Source organism: Pholcus phalangioides, unplaced genomic scaffold (genome assembly GCF_987345545.1).
Source record: "Pholcus phalangioides strain wild (caught in Gottingen) unplaced genomic scaffold, Ppha-v1.0 ptg000015l_1, whole genome shotgun sequence".
Classification (NCBI taxonomy): domain Eukaryota; kingdom Metazoa; phylum Arthropoda; class Arachnida; order Araneae; family Pholcidae; genus Pholcus; species Pholcus phalangioides.
The window spans coordinates 99,635,721-99,655,766 of record NW_028301608.1 but is presented as its reverse complement, the minus strand read 5'-3'; the positions used below and the strand labels follow the sequence as shown (position 1 = coordinate 99,655,766).

At 35.3% G+C, this 20,046-nt stretch overlaps 1 protein-coding gene across 1 annotated transcript; it reads left to right on the top strand.

Annotated features, from left to right (window-relative positions):
* Nucleotides 1-220: 220 nt before the first annotated feature.
* Nucleotides 221-15,039, top strand: MED19 (mediator complex subunit 19). Its single transcript, XM_089244925.1, has 6 exons — nucleotides 221-577; nucleotides 4,361-4,517; nucleotides 8,057-8,156; nucleotides 9,555-9,663; nucleotides 12,425-12,528; nucleotides 14,255-15,039. The coding sequence occupies exons 1-6, from the start codon at nucleotides 400-402 to the stop codon at nucleotides 14,342-14,344; spliced, it is 738 nt and encodes a 245-aa protein (XP_089101051.1). The 5' UTR covers nucleotides 221-399; the 3' UTR covers nucleotides 14,345-15,039.
* The last annotated feature ends 5,007 nt before the right edge of the window (nucleotides 15,040-20,046 follow it).

Here is a 20,046-nt window from a genome sequence, read left to right as displayed (position 1 = left end):
GGGTTCATAGACAACTTCTCAAGATTTTGAATTTCCTGATCATTATCAAATCTAAATGAGATTATTCAAATAAAAAACCATGATTAGTTTGAAAATTGAATATCCATGCTCTGAATCTTCAACATTTTAAGATCTGCTTTAGCGCCATCTCCAGGAGAGTTAAGTGACTATAACATTTCACAATCTTTTTTTAGCGCTTTGAATTTGGCAACACGTAGTTGGAAACAAGCATAGGGAGATGCCATATTGATCTCGTCGACATCCGCGATCTCGCAGATGTCATTCAACGTCGGAGATTTCGATTAGCAATCCCGCTCGCGGCGTCGATCGTGCTTTTTAGTCTTTGAATGTTGTAGTGAAGTGCACCAGCGGCGTCGATCGTGGTCTTTTTTTTTTAAAATGGCTGGTGCTATACGAAGACCTGAACAATACTCTCCAAAATCGAGTCCCCGCGGATCTCGATCTCCAGTTGTACCTCGACAAGATTCCACAGGAACTCTAAAAACGACCATTTCTTTGGGAAAAACACCAGCCATCGTGCATAGTGGACCATTTTATTTGATGAAGGAGCCTCCCGGTAATTATAGCCCTGATGTATTCAAATGTACACACATTATGGAAACCATGATGTATAAATTGCATGTCAATCAGTCAAAAGTTACTAAAAAAAGTTATGTTGAAGAAAATAATTTTCTTTTGATGAGCTATGAATGAGAAATTTTGTCCATTTAATGAATGAGTTTTTAGCGTTAGTAGTTCTCATTATATCATCAGAGGTTCATTTATGGTTTTGCCGCCTTCGCCTTGCCCATTCTAGTCCAATTTTCTCCACTACTCTTTCCCTGAATTTGCCCCCCGCCCCAATCCTGCAAGTACATTTTCTAAGTCACTCTAGTCATTTATATGTTTGCACGCCGTTTCTCTCGCTCACATACTTCCCCACTGTTTTTGCCCCTCACATGTTTGCACACATTCTAAGTCACTCTTTAAGGTCTCTCACTGAGAGAAAGAACTGGTTTGCTGATTTATAGTTCATTCTTTTTATCATTTACACATGCTAGGTCATTCACATATTTGACGAGTGTCTTGCCGCAGGTTGAGCATTGTCAGAATGCGCATGCACGAGTTTGTCTCTGGCTGTAACGCTTAGCAATTCATCGCCAAACGCTTGCTGTTTTAGACTACTTTATTAGTAAATACACGTTTAGGCCAAACTTTGTTGTTTGCTTGCCTGTGGCCAAACCGCTTTACTACCCGATAAAGGGGACACCCTGGCTCCGAAACTATTTTCACCACAACCAGAATGCATCTGGTTGGTGATTGGAGATGTAAATTAGTCACATTTAACCTGAGCAACGGTTTAAAAAAATAAAATTTTATTGAAATAAAAAATAAATTTAAGATCACACATTAAAAAACAAAGATGATAACGAACCCACAACCTTTGCTATGCGCGTCTCACGCTCTAACCACTGTACCAATTGTGGATGTCAACCCTTTGTAGAATTAAATGTGACCAGGAAATATGTTGGCGCCAACCAACAGTCGCCAGAGAAGCATTCGCCAATCACGCACATACGTGTTCTGACAATGATTAACCTGCACAACACTGCAGTGAGACTCTGAACTTGCATGCTCTGGGCAATAGCCTGCTAAAGGTGTGTGTGTGTGTGTGTCCCCCCCTGTAATATGCCACTATGTAATGTTGAACTGATATGTATGCAGCCTTGAATATTTTAGCTATTGTGCTTTCATTGAGCTGAAACATCAATGGAATATTAAATCTGCACTCGTCGCAACTTTCTAGGATTTCATGAAATATTTATATATCATTTTCTCGGCGATTAATCCAATCAGTGGTGGTCTTAGAGAGGTGCGATTGCACAGGACAGAAAATTATAGGGGTGTCGAAACGAGTTAGAAAACTTAGATACACAATTAATGGAAAATAATTCTTGAGGCAATTAAAAAAAATTACTGATTACTGTGCAAAATACACATGAAAAATAAGTTATGGGAAAAAATTCAATGTTTGAGTCCATGAGCAGTGCATATATGCAGTAGAACCTCATTTATTTGCACATTCTTAAGAGTATCATGGGCCGTAGACCAAGCGATTTTTCTGAGTTCCTACCTGACAAATTCTCAACAAAATTCAATTACTTATCAATTTAATAAGGCCCATCTTCTCATGAAGTCCCCGAGCCATGTCTAGGTAGGCTTATGCGTTAAGACAGCACTGGTCAATGATGCTCAACAGTTGGTACTTTCTTGTAACTTGAATCCTCTTATCTCCCAACTCAATAGCTTCCTTCTAATGTACAATAATCCACTTACAAACGATTGTACATATTGTACCTATGAGCTATAGATGTAAGCAAGGGCGGATCTGGGTATAATTTATGTAGTTATTAACGATTGACGATCAAAAAAATGTGTGAACAGGAACAGATTTAGCTGCATCTTTTTTTTCGTCTGACAAATTCATCTTGATCTTATGGGTGTGCCTTAATGAAAGAGAGAAGTGTGTCTTGACAAAAAAAAGTTCTTATCACGGTTTTGCTGGGGGGGAGGGTTCATTTGTTGCCGAATTTCAATTAATTCCTTTGCGTTATTGAATTAATTTTGAAATCAATTTACTGAACTTTTCACTTTTCCAAACACCCTTTTGGTTTTCATATGTTCACATAATCGAGGCTCTGTATATACAGTGCATACTGTATACCAATTTCTGTGAAGATAAGAATACACCAAAGTTGGTTAAATAGTACTCTTTAACCACCTTTGAGATACACATATTATATTTTCGGGTACAGTAAGGACTGGCAGTAAACAATAAATTGCCTCTCTGACACATCACCCCTGGAACAGGGTGAGGAGGCGTGATCATTAAACATGATTCCCCCCACTCTTCAGGCATAGGAGGAGCCAAATGCTGGTTTTACACCGGGCGCCACTTTGTCTAAGACCGGCCCTGAGTCCAATCAATTTTAGATCTAAAAAACATGACAAATGGTGATAAACAAATGCTGACAAAGCCCAAAGTGCTGCCAATTCAGGAATGACCACAATTTATAGTCAAAGTCTGGATTTTAGAAATGATTCGGACTTTGGCCAGTGTGGCATACCAGCCGTGTCTCTGCTTTGTCGGTCATCTTATAAAACTTTAAAGTTTAGAAATAGGCTTCACTCACCTTAAAAAAGGCTCGGTTCATAAGTGGTGGTAACCAGCAACACCGCATGAACAGAGATAAAGCATCGACGCAACGGCACACCTTTCTTATATAGAGGGAAAAACCTTAGTAGTCACTGCACAACTGGTCCAGCTGCCGAAAGAGCCAACTAATCCCAGGCTTTGGTTTTAGATGATGTCATAGAAAAATGGAGGGAACAACCTGTGGCGTCATTGTCTTTACCTCCGAGGTAATGCTAGTAACCTCAATCAACTTGGCGTCATGGTCAAGGTCGTCAGGACCAACTCACGACATCACACAGGAATAGTAAATGATCCTGTTGTTAGGATCAACCAACTCCATTATAATGGAGTCGCCAACATATGACACATGCCTATATATTGGCAGCTGTATTGGATTAGCTCCATTGGATGAGAAAAAGAAAAATATTTTATATAAAAATAATTATATAAACATGGTTTTTTTTCCTGCCAAATTTTGGTGGAGAAAAAAATATTACTGCATTGTGACTGTGATTTGATGGATTGCCATAACTGACATGGCCGTTAGCTATGGAAAAACTACCTTGAAAAAATACACCAACTTGACAATTATCCCAAATCGTGCTTTGTTATCAGACTTTGGCCAGGGATCACTGGCCGGGTTTAACGAAATCGGTCAATTTGCAAACTGGTCAGTCCCATTGTGAATTGGCCAATTTCTGGCTTTGGCAGTAACATATAGCCTACATAAATAGGGTGAGTGTCACACTCTTAACATAAGATAAATCTATATAATTAGGGTTATGAAATTTGTAACAGTAAATTATTCATGGCTAACAATAAAAAGTAATAGGACATATAAACTGGATATAGAAATATTTATCAAGAGTCGATAAAACATTGTTTAAAAAGTTTCTGTTATACTTCTCATAAAATAATAAATTTTTTTCACACACAGATTTTAACATTTATTCATTTACAAGAGACACAAACTATGATCTTTGACTGCCATGTGTATTAAACATGATCCACCGTTCCAATCACCATCTAATCTGAAAAATCAAAATAATCTCAACCAAAAGTCGTTTATCAGAAGCTTCACCTGGATTCTGATATTTGTATGATTAGCAGAGCTGATTTGTTTTTGTTTTTCTTATAAAGTATAGCAATGATAATTTATTGCAGAACCTGCTGAGAAAACCGGCGCAAAGAACTTGATGATGCATTACGATCTTCAGTATTATTATAACAAGTACTGTGGAAGAAAAATGAAAGATAAACTCAGCACATTTCTGCCGAATCTTCCTGGAAATATTGATGCACCGGGACATGTAGATAATAGGTCTGTCTTGCTGGAATTGAATGTTTTTGAAGAAAAATCTTTTTAACATAATACAGTAGAACTCAGACTCGATGAACCCCATTTTCCTTGATTTAATTTTTTTTTTTTGGATGTCCTTGTGCATATATGCAGGGTCAGGATCTATGGGAGCTCTAGATCCACCCCTGTAGAGGGTGCATAGGTAACAGCACAAATGACATTTTACTGGCGAACTGTTGATCCTACAGACATTTCAAATTAACCCTATAGTCCGTTTCAGGTTAACTTTGCAGTGCAGAGAAAGGTAGAGAGTGTATTCCTCCGCCGCAAAATATAGTTCCCATATATCAGAGGCTTACGATGATCATTTACACAGAATATTTAAATTTTTTGAATGATTGAAAAAAAATACTGAAAAAATATTGTTCTGAATCGGTTTTTATTCGTTTAAGAATTTTAAATTAGAAAAAATATTTGGTTACCATTATAAGTAAAAAAAAGATTTTTCTCAGTGAGATTGGCTAGAATCAGCCATATTTTACCGCGACCGCGCATCATCGATACATTGGCTGAAAGGCTTTCGTTGTCATAGCAACGTGTGATGCGGTTCCCTCGTAGCTTCCCCTTCACTGCAAAGTTAACCTGAAACAAACTATAGGTTAAACATTCGTCTAACAGACTATGTAATAGATTAGTTACCGAGTAACACTGATTTAAGTTTAGTTGTCTAAGGTTAAAAAAAATATCAAAATAACATGTAGAACTAAAATACGTCATTCATTTTGCAAGGGGGCTGTATAGTTATCAATATACAAAATTGGCTTTTTTATATGGTTACCCTGTTCTGAAAAACAGAATTAGAAAGTTATTGCCTAGTCTTCTGGATGCTGAAGGAAAAAAAATCCATGTTTCTAAGTGCAATATTCATTGAGATATTTGGAAAAACTGAGGAAAGTTCGGAATAAACAGCATTAAATGTGAATAAACCATTTTCCCTAAAGCAGAATATGTTGAAATCTATGATGTACATCACAGAACAATCAGTGCTATGGCAGAGCAATCTGGAAGACTTTCAGGAAAGTGTAAATCACTGTCATTGGAATTTTCACCGCAGAAAATTTCCACTTAAATGAGGGCTCATTGCAGAACAAAGCAAAACATTCTGCTTCGAGGGTGGCTTTACCCACCTGTAATGCTTTTTTTTTATCCAACTTTCCTTCGTATTTCAAATTTGAATCTCGCAGTGAATACTGCGCTTTGAAACATGGGATTTTTGTTGGCATCAGGAAAGTCTGGGCAACAACTTTTTAACTGGGTTTAGCACAGGGTGTCCGTATAAAAAGGTAACATTTTTATTTTGATAACTATACAATCCCTTACAACATGAATGACATATCTGAGTACTTCACATTATTTGGATAGTTTTTCTAATTAGAATTATACTTCTAGGATCTGTGGTTCACCAGTAAAATGTTGTATGTGCTGTTACCTATGCATCCTGTATATTTACAATAATTTCTACCTCAATTTAACAAATAAAGTTCTTATCCCTGTCCTATTTGTGGAGTTGGGGTTTAGCTGTATACATATGCAAAGCCACAACAGGCAAAATGGCAAGAGTCTAAGAATTTGAATCTATCTTGAGTCTAAGAATCTAATGTCTAAGAATTTGAATTTGTCTTAAGACTTGGACCAGGGGTTCTCAAACTTTTGTCGCCTGCTGCTCCCTTGCCCAATAAATGATTCATCCACGACTCCTTAAAACAATTTAGATGTTTTAACGTATAAGAGAACCATTTCAAACCATCAGGGTTTAAGCTACGGTCGCATTTTTCATAAAATGCAAAAGAAGTATTAGCCACTTTCGCAAAAATGTGTACAGCAGGTACAGAACTAGTGTAGACATCCAACCATCAATCTTTAGTATTGTAGCATTTTGCTAAAGCTTTTCTCTCCATTTTCGCTTGTTTGCTAAGGGAATTTTTTATCTAGCTTAAACCCTGCAAACCATAATAACAAATTAATATTTTCGGCTCGTCGCCACCTAGTATTTGAGAAACACTGACTTGCAGTGATCATTAGTTATGATTGTTTTGTGAATTATCATTAATTAAAATTTTCATAACGGTCATTGAATTCTCGTCTGTTTAATTAAAAAAAAATTTTCTTGCATTTCCCCGTAGGTGCTAATGCTTTTGATTTACTCAGAAGCCTTCCGATTTTTTAGCCTTATCAAAATTTTCTGATCAGAAACCAAATTCCTCTGATTTTTTGTCTTTATAGAAACGTCTCTGAAAATGCTCAAATTGTGCTTTGTAAAAATGAAAATTCCCAAAGAAAATCTCTCAGTCCTTGCAATCCTAGACTGACCATGTTTTTCCTCAACAAAAATATGGGAAATTGTTATTGTTGCCAAAAGTTGTCGGTTATTGTCAAAATCTGCAATAATGGATTATGAAGCGTTACTACAAATCACAGAGTAAAATGAATTCTACGAAAAAAATATTCAGCAGGATAAACATGTATGATAAATACTCATGTTCTCATATTTATAGTCTTAATTATCATATTGTAAGTTGCAAAATAATTTTAATCTTTGATTTTAGTGAAGAAGAATAAAAATTCAAGTGGGTTTTGTTGAAAATGTGCAGAAAAGACAGGCAGAAAAAAAAGTCAGGATGGCTATAATTAGGGAAAATACAGGAATGCCCCAGAAAAACAGGTTATATTGACATTCACTCTCTCAATTCAATCCCTCAAAAAAACAACCTAATTTTTGCCTTTTATTTGTAGGGTTTTTTTTTTTTGGCAGCAAAATATTCCATCACGTGAAACATAGATTTTTCAAGTCTGGAAATTGGCACGTATTACCAATAAAAAATATGTATTTTTATTGAGGTTGTATATACAGGGTGTTCTGTTAATGGATCGACAAATTCAGAGGGTTGTTAGTAGACATTAAGAAGAACAAAAATTGCAATGGAACATGGTGTCGCAAACCACGTTGCAGGTCGAAAATTGCATGCAGGTTTCGACATCACGTTGGAACAACAAAAAGTACAATAATAACTACAAAAAGATTTATTTGATTAACTACTACAAGAATTGTTGGAAGTGGTGACCACTGACGTCATTGCACAGCCTACACTGATGTAAAAATTATTCCCGAATGCGCTCTAAGATACCAGGTGTGCTTTTGATGTCTGCTGCAGCGACGACAATCTGTGTTATGAGATCCTCCGTTGTGTCCACAGGCGTCACATAAATGAGTGATTTAAGGTGACCCCATAGGAAAAAGTCACACAGATTGAGATCCACCTTTCGTCTCCTATGGACTCAGAGCCTGCATGCGTTTTTCGCAATTTTGATGCTCTCAACGTAGTTTGCGACACCGTGTTCCATTGCAATTTTTGTTCCTTTCTTGATGTCTACTAACAACCCTCTAAGTTTATCGGTCCATTAACAGAACACCCTATAGGTGTTTTCTTTTGGTATTTTGCCTTGTTATCAAGGTTGGCATATGTGTGTGTGAATTTTTTTTTTAAATTTTTTTTTTTAAGCTCCTTACGATCTTTGATTGAGAAGCCACCAATCACTGGCAAAGAGCTGATGTTACTTACCCCTTCTCAGCTTGCAGGTTTTCGGTTGCATCCAGGACCTGTAAGTACATATTAAAACTTCCTCAGTTCAGAAAAGTTTTCTTCATTTTAGTTTGTGTTAATGTATCTAAAATTGTGTGTTTTATTATTTTTTTAATTATAGATCTGTTATATAAAAATTTAAGAGTAACCTAATTTTTTTTAAAGAAAAACCAAAATGCATTATATTTTGCTGTTATTACCTCAACTAATTTATTTCTAAAACATGTATTTGGATACTACCAATTGTAGCCTATGTATGCAGTAATTGAGAATTTTGCGCCATTGGGCTGTAAAAAAAGCACAATATAATAACCATAACTTAATTTGAGCAGGGTGATTGATCAAAGCAACTTTATATATTCGGAGTTCAACATAGAGAGAAGGTCTTGCATAAATATAATGCCCCCCCCCCATTCCTTCTCCTTTATCATGTGTAGCGAAGCATTTTACTGCCAGAAATGTTTTTTTTATCATAACTACAGGCTATAAATGCCTGTAGTTATGATAAAATTTATAGTTTATTGTTAGTTTGGTTTTATCAATCATTTTATAAATATATATAATCAGGGCAATTATGGCATAGTTTGGCATTTATGGTGACTAAAAATTTGCATTGGCACCTAAATTTTCTTTGTGTAGTTACTAAATTGCAGGCCGAGAGCAACACAAAAATGTTTGGCATTTATAATAGCATATCTACCAACATATGAAAGAGGGTCACCATAAGCTGGAAAAGTCAAAAGAGGCATTATTTTGGACGTTTTTCTCCCAGAGTAAAACTTTTTTGCCACCTAAAAATTTTGTCTAGTGCCTGGATTTTTTTGTAATTTGAAAACTAGGGCTGGGCAAATCACAAAAAAAGGTGACCTGAAACAGGGTATCGTAATTTAAATCGGCTGGTTTTTTTAAATCACTGATTTAAATCAGTTAAATTCGATATTTTAAGTAATTATTTTTTTTTGAACTTGTGTGATTCATAAGTAAATGGGAGAAGGTAATTGAATAATCTGTTTAGAAGAATCGGATGAAACTATTTGCCACTTCAGAAAAGAGGCATGTCAATAGAAGAAATTGCTTTTCTTAATTTCTGTCAGAAAGGAATTGTGAAAAGATGAATCTCTTGCTTATTTGATTATTTCAGTAGCAGTTTGACGTAAAGGCAGGTAGGCATCACAGATGTTGGAAATACCCTTCCACAGGAACGAAAGTATCTTTTTTGTCAATTGTACTTTCATTAGTGTCATAAAAAAAGTTGCTTGGGACTCTTCATAAATTTCAAGGTTGCCACTAGATTATTTAGTGTTTTCTATTCTTTTTTAAAAAATGAATTCTATGTTTTAAAAAACTACCAAATTCAATTTTATTCTCCAAATATATTGACTGTTCTTGATATTGGGTTTTTTTTATTGCAATGTAGCTTCCTGAACAATACCGGTTAATGAGTCAACAGTCACAAAAGAAGAAGCATAAACACAAAAAGCACAAGCACAAAGCTAGTGATACTCCATCTCAAGAATCTCAACCCGGTAAAATGTTTACTGTGAATTTATCACTAATTCCTTGCATGACATGGTTAAAAAATAATATCCAAACAAAAGGAGGATTGTAATTTTGACCAGTCATAACAGATTTCGCCATTTTAAAATTTGACCATTTTGAGTAGTTTACCACAGATGTCTTATTTATTTATTTATTTCATTATTTTACTTTTTTTTTTTAATTTTACGATTTTTTTCATCTGCTCAAAGATATTTCAACCTCATGCCATATTTTCATGTGTGATTATAAAGTAGAGCTTTTTGACAGTTTAGGATACAAGGTTTTATGGGAAAAATATAGTAAAAACATGGTAAATACAGTAAAACCTGGTTAAATTGTCATTTTTCTTCAGTCCCGTCTAGCTTTCATAGATAACAATGATATTAAGGTCTCATTTCATCATGATCCATTTTCAATCTACTGCTGGATGAAGGTCTCCTGTAAATGCTTCTCGGACGTTTAACACCACAGATGTACCAATTCTCGTTTACTCCATCATTTTCGGTTAACTCATCATTGTGGAAAACTTTGTCAGAGGGGAATGGATGATTTCTATCAGGGTACACAGATTTAAATCACAAAATTCAAGTTTCATTTTTCCTTTAACTTCAATTATATTGAAGTAAAAGTAACCTAGTGTGGTCAGGGCCAGTTCTGGACATTTTTCAAGTGTAAGTGAATAATATTTTGGTGGTTGATAAATTGCCTCCCTTCTGTTGGTGCCCTGAAATTGTGCTTTCTGTGACCATGTAGTTTTCAGGATTCAAGGTCTGGCCCTGAGAATGATATGCATGGTATAGAAATGTGTTAAAAATCTAGATTTACGAAAAATAATCAGTTATTACAGGGTGATTATAATTAGAAGTTTTGATTCCAAAACTATACAATAAGAACTACTGGTCAGAATGACTTGGAAAATTTGCATGGATACTCCTGAAGCAATGAAAATTTCTTTGACAAAAGAAAAGAAAAAAAGTGCAAAATGTGCGAGTAGATGATGCTTACTTGGCCAGCAAGATAATACCATTTTGTGTAGCCACATCATTTCGGCACTTCAACAGCATCAGTATGTGGATAGTACAACTTGTATCAAGATGCACATTGCAATACCAGCAAAGCACCTGCTGAAGAACTACATATTTTTACAATAATAGGATGACATGACACCTGGCTGTCAGCTCACCTGACTGTTAGCCCTTGCAACTTTTGGCTTTGGGAATACCCCAAAATGTTATGGGCAGTGGTTGAATGCAAACTGTGGTGAATTGCAAGCACATCCATATCATGACCATGACATACTCTGATCTATTATTGAACAAGCATTTTTGTGCTTTCACCTCATAGCCAGAACACTTTGGACAACATAATTAACATTTCTTAGAGAAGTTGTAGTTTTATTTGTTCAATTACTTCATTTTTGTGATGTTTCCATGAATTATGGAATCGTGCAATGCTAATTAAGTTATCATTTTGCCCTGACTGGCTATCATTTCCATTCTGCGAGCCAATTTCCCACGTCTTGGATGAGTACAGTGTTGTTAATTTTACATTTTTAATTATTTTTTCCCCTTTGCTTCCATTGCTTAAGGAATATTCATGTACATTTTGAAGTCATTCTGATGATGGTTATTTTTCTTAAGTGTTTTGAAATCAGAACTTTAGTTATAATCACCCCGTATATTGTAAATCATTGCTAATTAATCTGCATTATTTGTGCTTCATTAAATACATTATATTCACCTAATTTTATCACAGTTTTTGCAAAATAGCTTCCTAATTAAGCATGCTGAAAGTAACTGGAGAAAAAAACCTTTATATATATATATTATATGGTTAATAATATTAAAAATTTTCAAACACAAAGTAATTCATTGAGTTAAACAAAAAAATAACTAAATTGCAAAAGTGGATTTTTGTTAAAATGTAAGAAATAATAAGATTAATTAATATGGGAATAGTGTTAATTACATTAATAAACATTTTATTTTAATTAATTATTAGAAGCTTGGATGATTTTTTCAGAAAATTTATTGTTTTTAATTTGAATGCCATTTGAACCAAAAACCCTGATTAATTGTTCATTGATTTTTTACATAGTTTTTTAATGGCATAAATTCAAGTTTATTCAAGTTACTTTTACTCAAATCTAATTAACTAATCTACATTTAAGTATTCATATTTTATTTCTTAAGGCATTAATTAAATTCAGTTATTAAGGTAAGTAACTACTTAAATAAGTAAAACTCAAGTAACTACTATTTAAGAATTAGTGAGAAAAAATTTTATCAAGCTTAAGCTTTGACCACTTCAGAGGGTCGGAACTGGTTGAAGCTGATGTTGACCAAGTCAGTTAAAACTACTCTCGGTCAAAAATGATGCAACTCTGACTAAAAGAGGTGTTCAAACTTTAAAGATTTTTACATTTGTATCAGTTTTCTTTTAACTTATCTTAATAATAGATAACTGTATTACATAAAGGTCAAGACTTGGTGTTGTCGAGAGGGGTTCACAAAAACCTCAGAATTTTAAAACTACTCAGTAATAAGTTTTTTTATCGCTGATAGATATGGATTGGGAGGAAAAGATGTGTGATTTTATAATCTCTGGGCGGGTGTTTCTCCAAAAAGTTTGTTATTCTAAACAATATTCCCACAAAGATTTAAAATGTGAACCTCGTTGAATTTTCAGGATTTTATTTTATCATTAATTTTGTCAATTTAATTTTTTTCTGCTTCTGTGTATTTTCAGAAGGTGCTGTCGATGGATCTCATGAGAAGAAACATAAAAAGCAAAGAAGACATGATGATGAGAAAGAAAAGAAAAAGAAGAAAAAAGAGAAAAAGAAGAAGAAGGTAGCTTTTATTTCACCATAGTTTATACATATCACCAGCGTTCAAGCAGAAGTCACCAAAGTACAGTTTTGAGATTTTCGATTTTGTCAACTCAGTTTTTTGAGTCATTGTGAAAAATATTAAAAATTATTTCCAAGATTTTTCCGACTACTACAGTAGATTCACTGATGTTTTTAGATAAGTGGTTCATAATTGTTCATATCATTAAATAATTAATTGGAAATTCTAATCAACTTCAGTAGTCCAGCATAAAATTGTCCACTGCGATAGACCTGAATTGCTCTCGGTTTGATAGAAAGAAAGTCTGGCATAAAGTTTTTGTGGACTAGATGGCTTTTGCTTGAACACAGACGATATGTTGATAAAAAAATTTCATAAATGATGCCATCAAAGTACAGTCAATAGTTATTACATCCAAGTTTGAGAACAAAAAAAAAGGCAGCTTGAGCTAATTCTATATTTGGACGAAATAAAAATTATATTTTTCATTTTCTCATTCACGACAAAAAAGTTTTGGATCAGAAATTAATAATAAAATTTTAATAATTAATTTCTTGCATACACTTGCATACAATCAATCTAATGTCCAAGGGCATTACGCTGCATTCATTTCAGACAGCCAGTGTACGAATGTAAACAAAAAAGTGCATATTTTCACTGTGAAAACAGAAGTTCACTCGTATGTGTATATTCTCCCCTTATCAGAAGAAAGATTCATTTAGAATGTGTATTGGAAGACATGTCCTTATGGCATAGTCAGAATTTCTCATGCCCTTTCTCCTCAATCCGGATTGTAGGGGAGGGATACATTTGCACATACAAGTGTTCATCAGATATCTCTTGGTGCCTCTCACCATTGCGAACAAGTTATATTAAATTCTCAGATATAAAAGGACAAGCAAACTACACTTTTTGTTAATTTCTTTGCAAAACAAGGAGTGGAAGAGCTGCATTCAGACATTGTATTCGATTGAGCTGTCTTTGCAGGCCATTATATTGGATGGAAAATAACATGGGATGCATAGAAATACATTTAGAACATATTGTACCAGTCCTGATAATGTCTGGTTGTTATAGTGAACGTCAATTGTATTACCTCTTTTGTCTTAAAATTATTAGTCAAACTTTAAGTTTGTGTAAGAAGTTGAAAATTCAAGCATTTATTCATACAGTGGAACCTCTAGATAAAGGACACCATTAGGCCCAAATTTTTGTCTGTTAACAGTGAGTCTGTTGCTTATATGTATAGTATATAAAATGCATTGAGGCCCCTAGTTTTGCACAAAGTGTCCATTATGGACGTTCCACTGCATGAATTTTTTCCTTATGTATCTGTGATGGAATTAATATACAAGAATTACTGAACGATTTCGCATCATCTACAAATTGCCTACAGAATTATAATACAGTGTGTGTGTATGTGTTACCCTTCTTAGTTACACGCCTGAAGAATCAGTGACTCCTGCATTGTGTAATGTTGAGTTGCTAGTGCTTGTTGTTCACTGAATTTGGCATAACTATGATTTGTTATGGCATTTTGTACTTGCTACCGTTATCAGGTTAAATTTAACCTCATAATGATGAAATGCCAATTCCATTAAATTTATTATTCTAGTATTTATTAATTGCTGTGTAATATGATATTAGTTATTTTGTAAATTTCAAAAAAAAATTTGACAAAAAATGTGAACCAAGAAAAAATTACTATTATTTTGTGTTTTTTTAGAAACATGGGCCCGATTCATCTGTAGGAGGAACTTCTGTAGCATCAGGAGCCAGCGTAACTCATCCTGGAGGCACTCCGAAGCCTGTATAGAAACTAAAATTTAGAGATTAATTTTGTTTTATGTTCATACATCGGTTCATGTTTTTGAAATCATAATTTTATGTGTATATTTGTATGAGGAGGTATTCCTAAAAGTCGTTAGCATCTGATGTGAGTGTGAAATTGTTCAATAAATGTTTCAAAATTCTAATTCCTGTAGTGAGCTTATCTTGCTGGTACCGTATGGGATTTTTCTCAAGTGAAGAAGTCAGTGATTCATAACATGAATCTATCAAAGTTGTGTGTGTTTATACACTATTGCAACAAATTTATTGCAGACATTTGTTAGAAAAGCATACTTGTGTGAGTAGCCATAGTAGTAACTTTCAAATACTTGAATTGTAACTGAATTAATTGATATTTTGAATTTTTTTTGTCGTGAAATTTTATATGTTTTTATTTATGGATTTTTCAAAATTGATCTTCAAAATATTTATATACACTGCATAAGGATGAATTGTTTAAGTGAGCTACGAAATATGAAACTGATGAGAATTGGGAAAAATTTTTGAATTTTTTTAAATTCAAGTGATTAGTACTAAGAAATAATTCATTGCCAACAGCGAATACAGTTGTGAATGCTGTGTGAAAAAATATTGGTATTCAAGCTATTGCTCCAATTTTGTACAAAAATCAATACGATTTTCATGCCATGGTAGAAAATAAACATTATTTTTTAATTTGAATTTTTTGAGTGGCCTGTATGATTTTGAATGTGTTAGAGATTGTTGAGGATTTTAAATGAGGGTATTCTGCTATAAAATTAAAAATTCCATTAATGTTGAAACTTGAGCACTAAAATGTTCTTTATTTAATTATTTTAATTTTCTCTTTTAAGCACTGTCTCAAATTTAAATGTCTGGATTTACATACAGGATACCCTGTTAATGCTAATGCAGCCTTTGCAGGCCTTGCTGCGTTCCTACTTTTCATATATTTTTTTAAATTATGCTCCTATTTTCCTACTTTTGTTACAATTGTTCTTTTTACTGATCACCACTGCGTTGGCGGTGGGACTGGAACCTGGGTGCCCATGATGCGAGTCCGTCACTATGAACACTTGACCACCACAGTGGCGGGGGGGGGGACAGACTGTCCACAAGAGATATTCGATGAAAGACTCTGGTTTCTCTCCCGAGATCCCGTAATGAGCGTTCATCTCTAACTAACGGAACAGAATCCGGGACATGTGTGGTTTCACAGAGGGGGGGGGGAGACAAGCGGATTAGTCGATAGGTGGAACCCAGTTTTTTTTAACCTTCAGAAAGTAACTTTCAGGTGTCTTTGTTATTTTAAAGCATACATGTGTGCAACCACGGGCGGTCTTAGGGCAGTGAGACTGGTGCAATTGCACCGGGCACTGAATGAGAAGGGGCGCAGAAACGCTTTAAATATACCTTACTAGAGAAATATCTTTAGGATATGTATTTACAAAAAATAACTAAAATATACATGAAAAATGACAGAGATGAGAAATTTTTTTTTCAACAAAAAAAAACAAGACTTGAGTGTATATAATGTTACTGTTACTTTTCGAAAAGAAAATAATCGATGGGTAGTGCATCTACATACATGCAGTGCATAGCGATTTGGTTGGATAAAAGTACACACTCTCTCTTGAGCTGTTTTCGTTTACCCCTGCAGGAGATTTTGGGGGGGGGGGAGTCAATTTCTTTCTCTGTTATTGTGCAGTAAAAAATAAAAATGATGGAGGAATCGCCCTCTGTCACTCAATTTTTCTACTAACGAGAGCAAAAGTGTTTTCCTGTGTTGTAGGGAGTATTACAGGAATTGAAGGTGTCTTCTGATGTGGGAAAAATTTTGAACCAGAGACCTTTCATGCCTCTTTTTTCTTGACTTTTATTACTTGTATTAAAAATGCTGAATCGAATCGCTAACACAGTACAGTATTTCGGAAAAAACATTAAGAAAAATGAATGAATTAAAACCTATGATTAGCTGACCATTTTAAATAGGGATCCTGCATTTGGGCCTCATTCCTACCTGTCACACGAGGAGAAACAAAAATGTGCTCACACAAGAAAACCCACGCACTTTAGCCACCTTCTACAGGAGAGAACCTTCTTGCTCTAGAAGGTGTTACTTTAGCTCCCCCGATCACTGGCCAGTCTCCCGACTCTCCTATTAGTACAACCTGGGGCAGCTCGGTGGCACTGGGTGTACTCTAGAAGGTCGTCAAATCCGAAGTGAAAGGGCAAAAAAAAAATTGGAAAAATTTGTGCCCGCTGTAGAAAGCCTGGAGTGAAAGAAATTACAGAAAATTATTTCTGCTTGCTTTAGGAAGGTCGTTATATCCGAAGTGGAAACGCAAAAAAAAATTAGGAAAACTTATTTGTGCCGTTTAGGAGGGGCGTTAAGTTCGAGGTAAAAGGGTGAAAAAATGGGAAAATGAGATTTCTGCCCGCTCTCTAGGAGGAGCGCCAAATCCAAGGTAAAAGGCCAAAAGAAATTCGACATGATATGTTACGACATAAAATATCGCTGTTCCTTTGAACGCATCAAAACGAAGCGATTGAAAAAGTTTTTTTTAATTGGGAAGGAGTCGGGGGCCCAAAAATAAGTCCTGCTCGGGTAGAGATTTCATCTCGAGCCGCCCCTGAGTGCAACGTATGTGTGCGTAGAAAATTTTAAACCGTACATATACACAACTGAACATCTTTTCGGAGCTTCATGGATCTTGTTCCAGATACCCGGTGAGTAACGGTAAAGCCTCCTATGAGGCTCCTACTGTCTAGGAGGTCTCGATAAGGTGTGGCCACAACAGGACTCTAAAAAACATCTTTTGCCTTTCAAGAAACTGAGGAACGTATGTTGGAAATTCAATTTGATTTTTTTTCAACCGACTTTCAAGAAGGACCGAAAAAACCTCAATATAAATTCGATCAAAATGAAAATCTGGTTATAGTGAATTTTTCGATTTTAATTTTTGTTGTATTAGTTTTCTAATTTTAATCATCTTAAAGAAAATCATTTTGAAGGTAAATCCTCGACGTTAATCTTGAATAAGAATTAAACAAAACCTATCAAATTTTGTTGCTTATAATCCACCGATTCAAACTTCCTATTTTGAGGAAAAAAAGGCACGATGTATAGAGTCCGCAGCGGTATATAACCCACATGAGAAAATTTCATTTATCAATATAAAATCGCTCTCAAGGAGGAGGGGGGGGGCGGTGTTGTTTAACACGCTTTTGTAGAGAAAATGACAATTTTTGTGCTGGCGCATCTATGCCCAGTCTATAAATATTTAAAAAATATATGTTTTTGTCAATAAATTTTTAACGTAATTATAACTAATGAAACACCTCTCAGAAAGAAAATAAACCGGAGATAAGACGCAGTGGTTTATATCTGCACTGAAGCCACTTCAAAGTTGACTTTTCTCATGTGCAACTTCGATCCACAATAACAAATTCATTTCCGACTTTTTGTTTTTATTTCAACGTAATCTTTTTAAACGTATAATCTACGGACTATACGCAGCAGAATAGGTAGGTTACTTGGGACTTCCATGGAAATATGTAAATAAAGTCGTGTACCTTACATATCCGAAACAGGGGCGGGGGGACAGTGGCAGATCCATTTCGTATTAGAGAAATTTCGGATATGTATTTTTTCGTATATTTGAAATGGTTTTTTTTTGAAGCTGCTGAAATATAAAATTAAATGTATGTTACGGTAAATGCGTTGAATCGGTAATACATAATCTACATAATCACCAATCGTTTGATAAATTTCACAACATTTATCACTTTTACTGGCGATTATGTATAATCATAATCGTACGCAGAATTTTCTCAAGGGGGGAGGTTTCAATTTTTTTCCCCTCTCAAGGGGACGTTTTTTCCTGTAAAATAACACTAATCTCGGGCTTGGGGGGGGGGGTCCCCCTGCGTACGACACACACACACAATGGTGAGAATCATCAACGAAAATTTTATTCTTCTTTCCCATGTGTTGTGTTTCTTATTTTTTAGAGCAAAAATGTCCAAAAGTAAGGTTTTTACTGCAGTTAAATAGAAAGCAAGTTACTAGACAATAATATAAAAAAAAATTGTACACACACAACAGAACTATATAATCTCATATATTCTTGCTACGAAAACTTAATTTAAGGAAATTTTTTTTTTTTTTTTGACTTGAAAACAGATTTAGTTAGTGATTTGATTTAGTCAGCATTTTCACTGAAAACGAGCTCCCCGTAATAAGCAGGTCCAAATATATAATTGCATGTTTCATTTTGCTTTTCTGTCACAGTCGTACACAGCGGCCTTCAGTTACATGGAAAAACAAAAAACGCATAGCTCATTAGCTAAGTTTTACACCCTCCCTGATTTTGGTAATACCTTAGGAAATTAACTTTCCTCACGGGCACACATTCTATGTTAGATTTGATCAAAATTTTTCTTCCGGCCAATAAAATGTATTATAAGCCATAACAAGACAATTAAAATGTCTTCTGACCACAACTCTATCATGTGAACCTCAGATTTTCAGATTAGTTTTAAGTATATATACGCAGTGTCTTGTAAGTGCTGATGCGGCCTTTATCGCAACCATTCGTCATATAAACGTATGGTTTCAATTTGAAACATGCTCAAAATGTGTTCAAAAATCACCCTGTACCAATTTTTGAGAGGAAATACAGTGTCATAAATTAAAAGATCAAAATTTTTATACGGTCCCGAAGTTCTCTAACATCGAACAACAGCAGAGTTCCGGACCACTTAAGTGACCCGCGGCACACTCCCAGATCAGTAAATATGCTGCAGCATATTTACAGATCACCGTGGCACAGTTCCAGAGCACTCAATCGACCCATGAAACATTCATAGATCACTTAAGTAACCTGAACCACACTTCCACATTCTTTAAGTGTGCTGCGGCACATTCTCAGATCATTTAGGTAACCCGCGGAAAATTTAAAGATCACCGGGGCACAGTTCCAGGGTACTCAGTTGACTCGGGCACATATACAGGTCAGCTTAAGTGAACCGCGGGACTATTCCAGATCACTCAATCAAGTGGCCTGCGACACATTTCAAAACCAATAAAATCGTCTACACTCTACTGAAGATTGAACACAATTGTTGTAAAACCGTCTGGAGTTAAATTACACCCGAAGTATACAACCATTAGAATGGCCTGCATACAGTATGTTCATGAATGTGTTTTGAATATGTGAAAGCGACAGCAGTCGTCAATAGCATAAAAACGAACCTAGTACGCCTTAAAGCGCACATGCCCAACCCATAGCCCTCGGAGTTATCTGATGTGGCCCAGGACGAATAACAAAACCCCACAAGTGGCCCACTAAGTGCCACGCGGCACACTTACTGGTCATTTGAGTGGCCCGCAGCACGCTTCGAGATAATTTTAGTGACGCTCTTGACACATTTCCAAACCACTCAAGTTGCCCGTTGCGCACTTTCAGATCATCCAAGTGACTTGCGCCAAATTTCCAGATTACTCAAGCCCCTTTCCAGTTAACTCAAATGGCCCTAAAGGTTGAGCACTTAAAACAAGGGTGTTCAACTTTCTGAAAAGTGTGGGACCACTTCATTGATTTGAAAACGTTTCGCGGGCCATTTAATTAAGTGATCTATAGAACAGCATCGCAGATTATTTGTGATCTGCAAATGAGTCACCTGAATGGATCTGGAAATATGCCA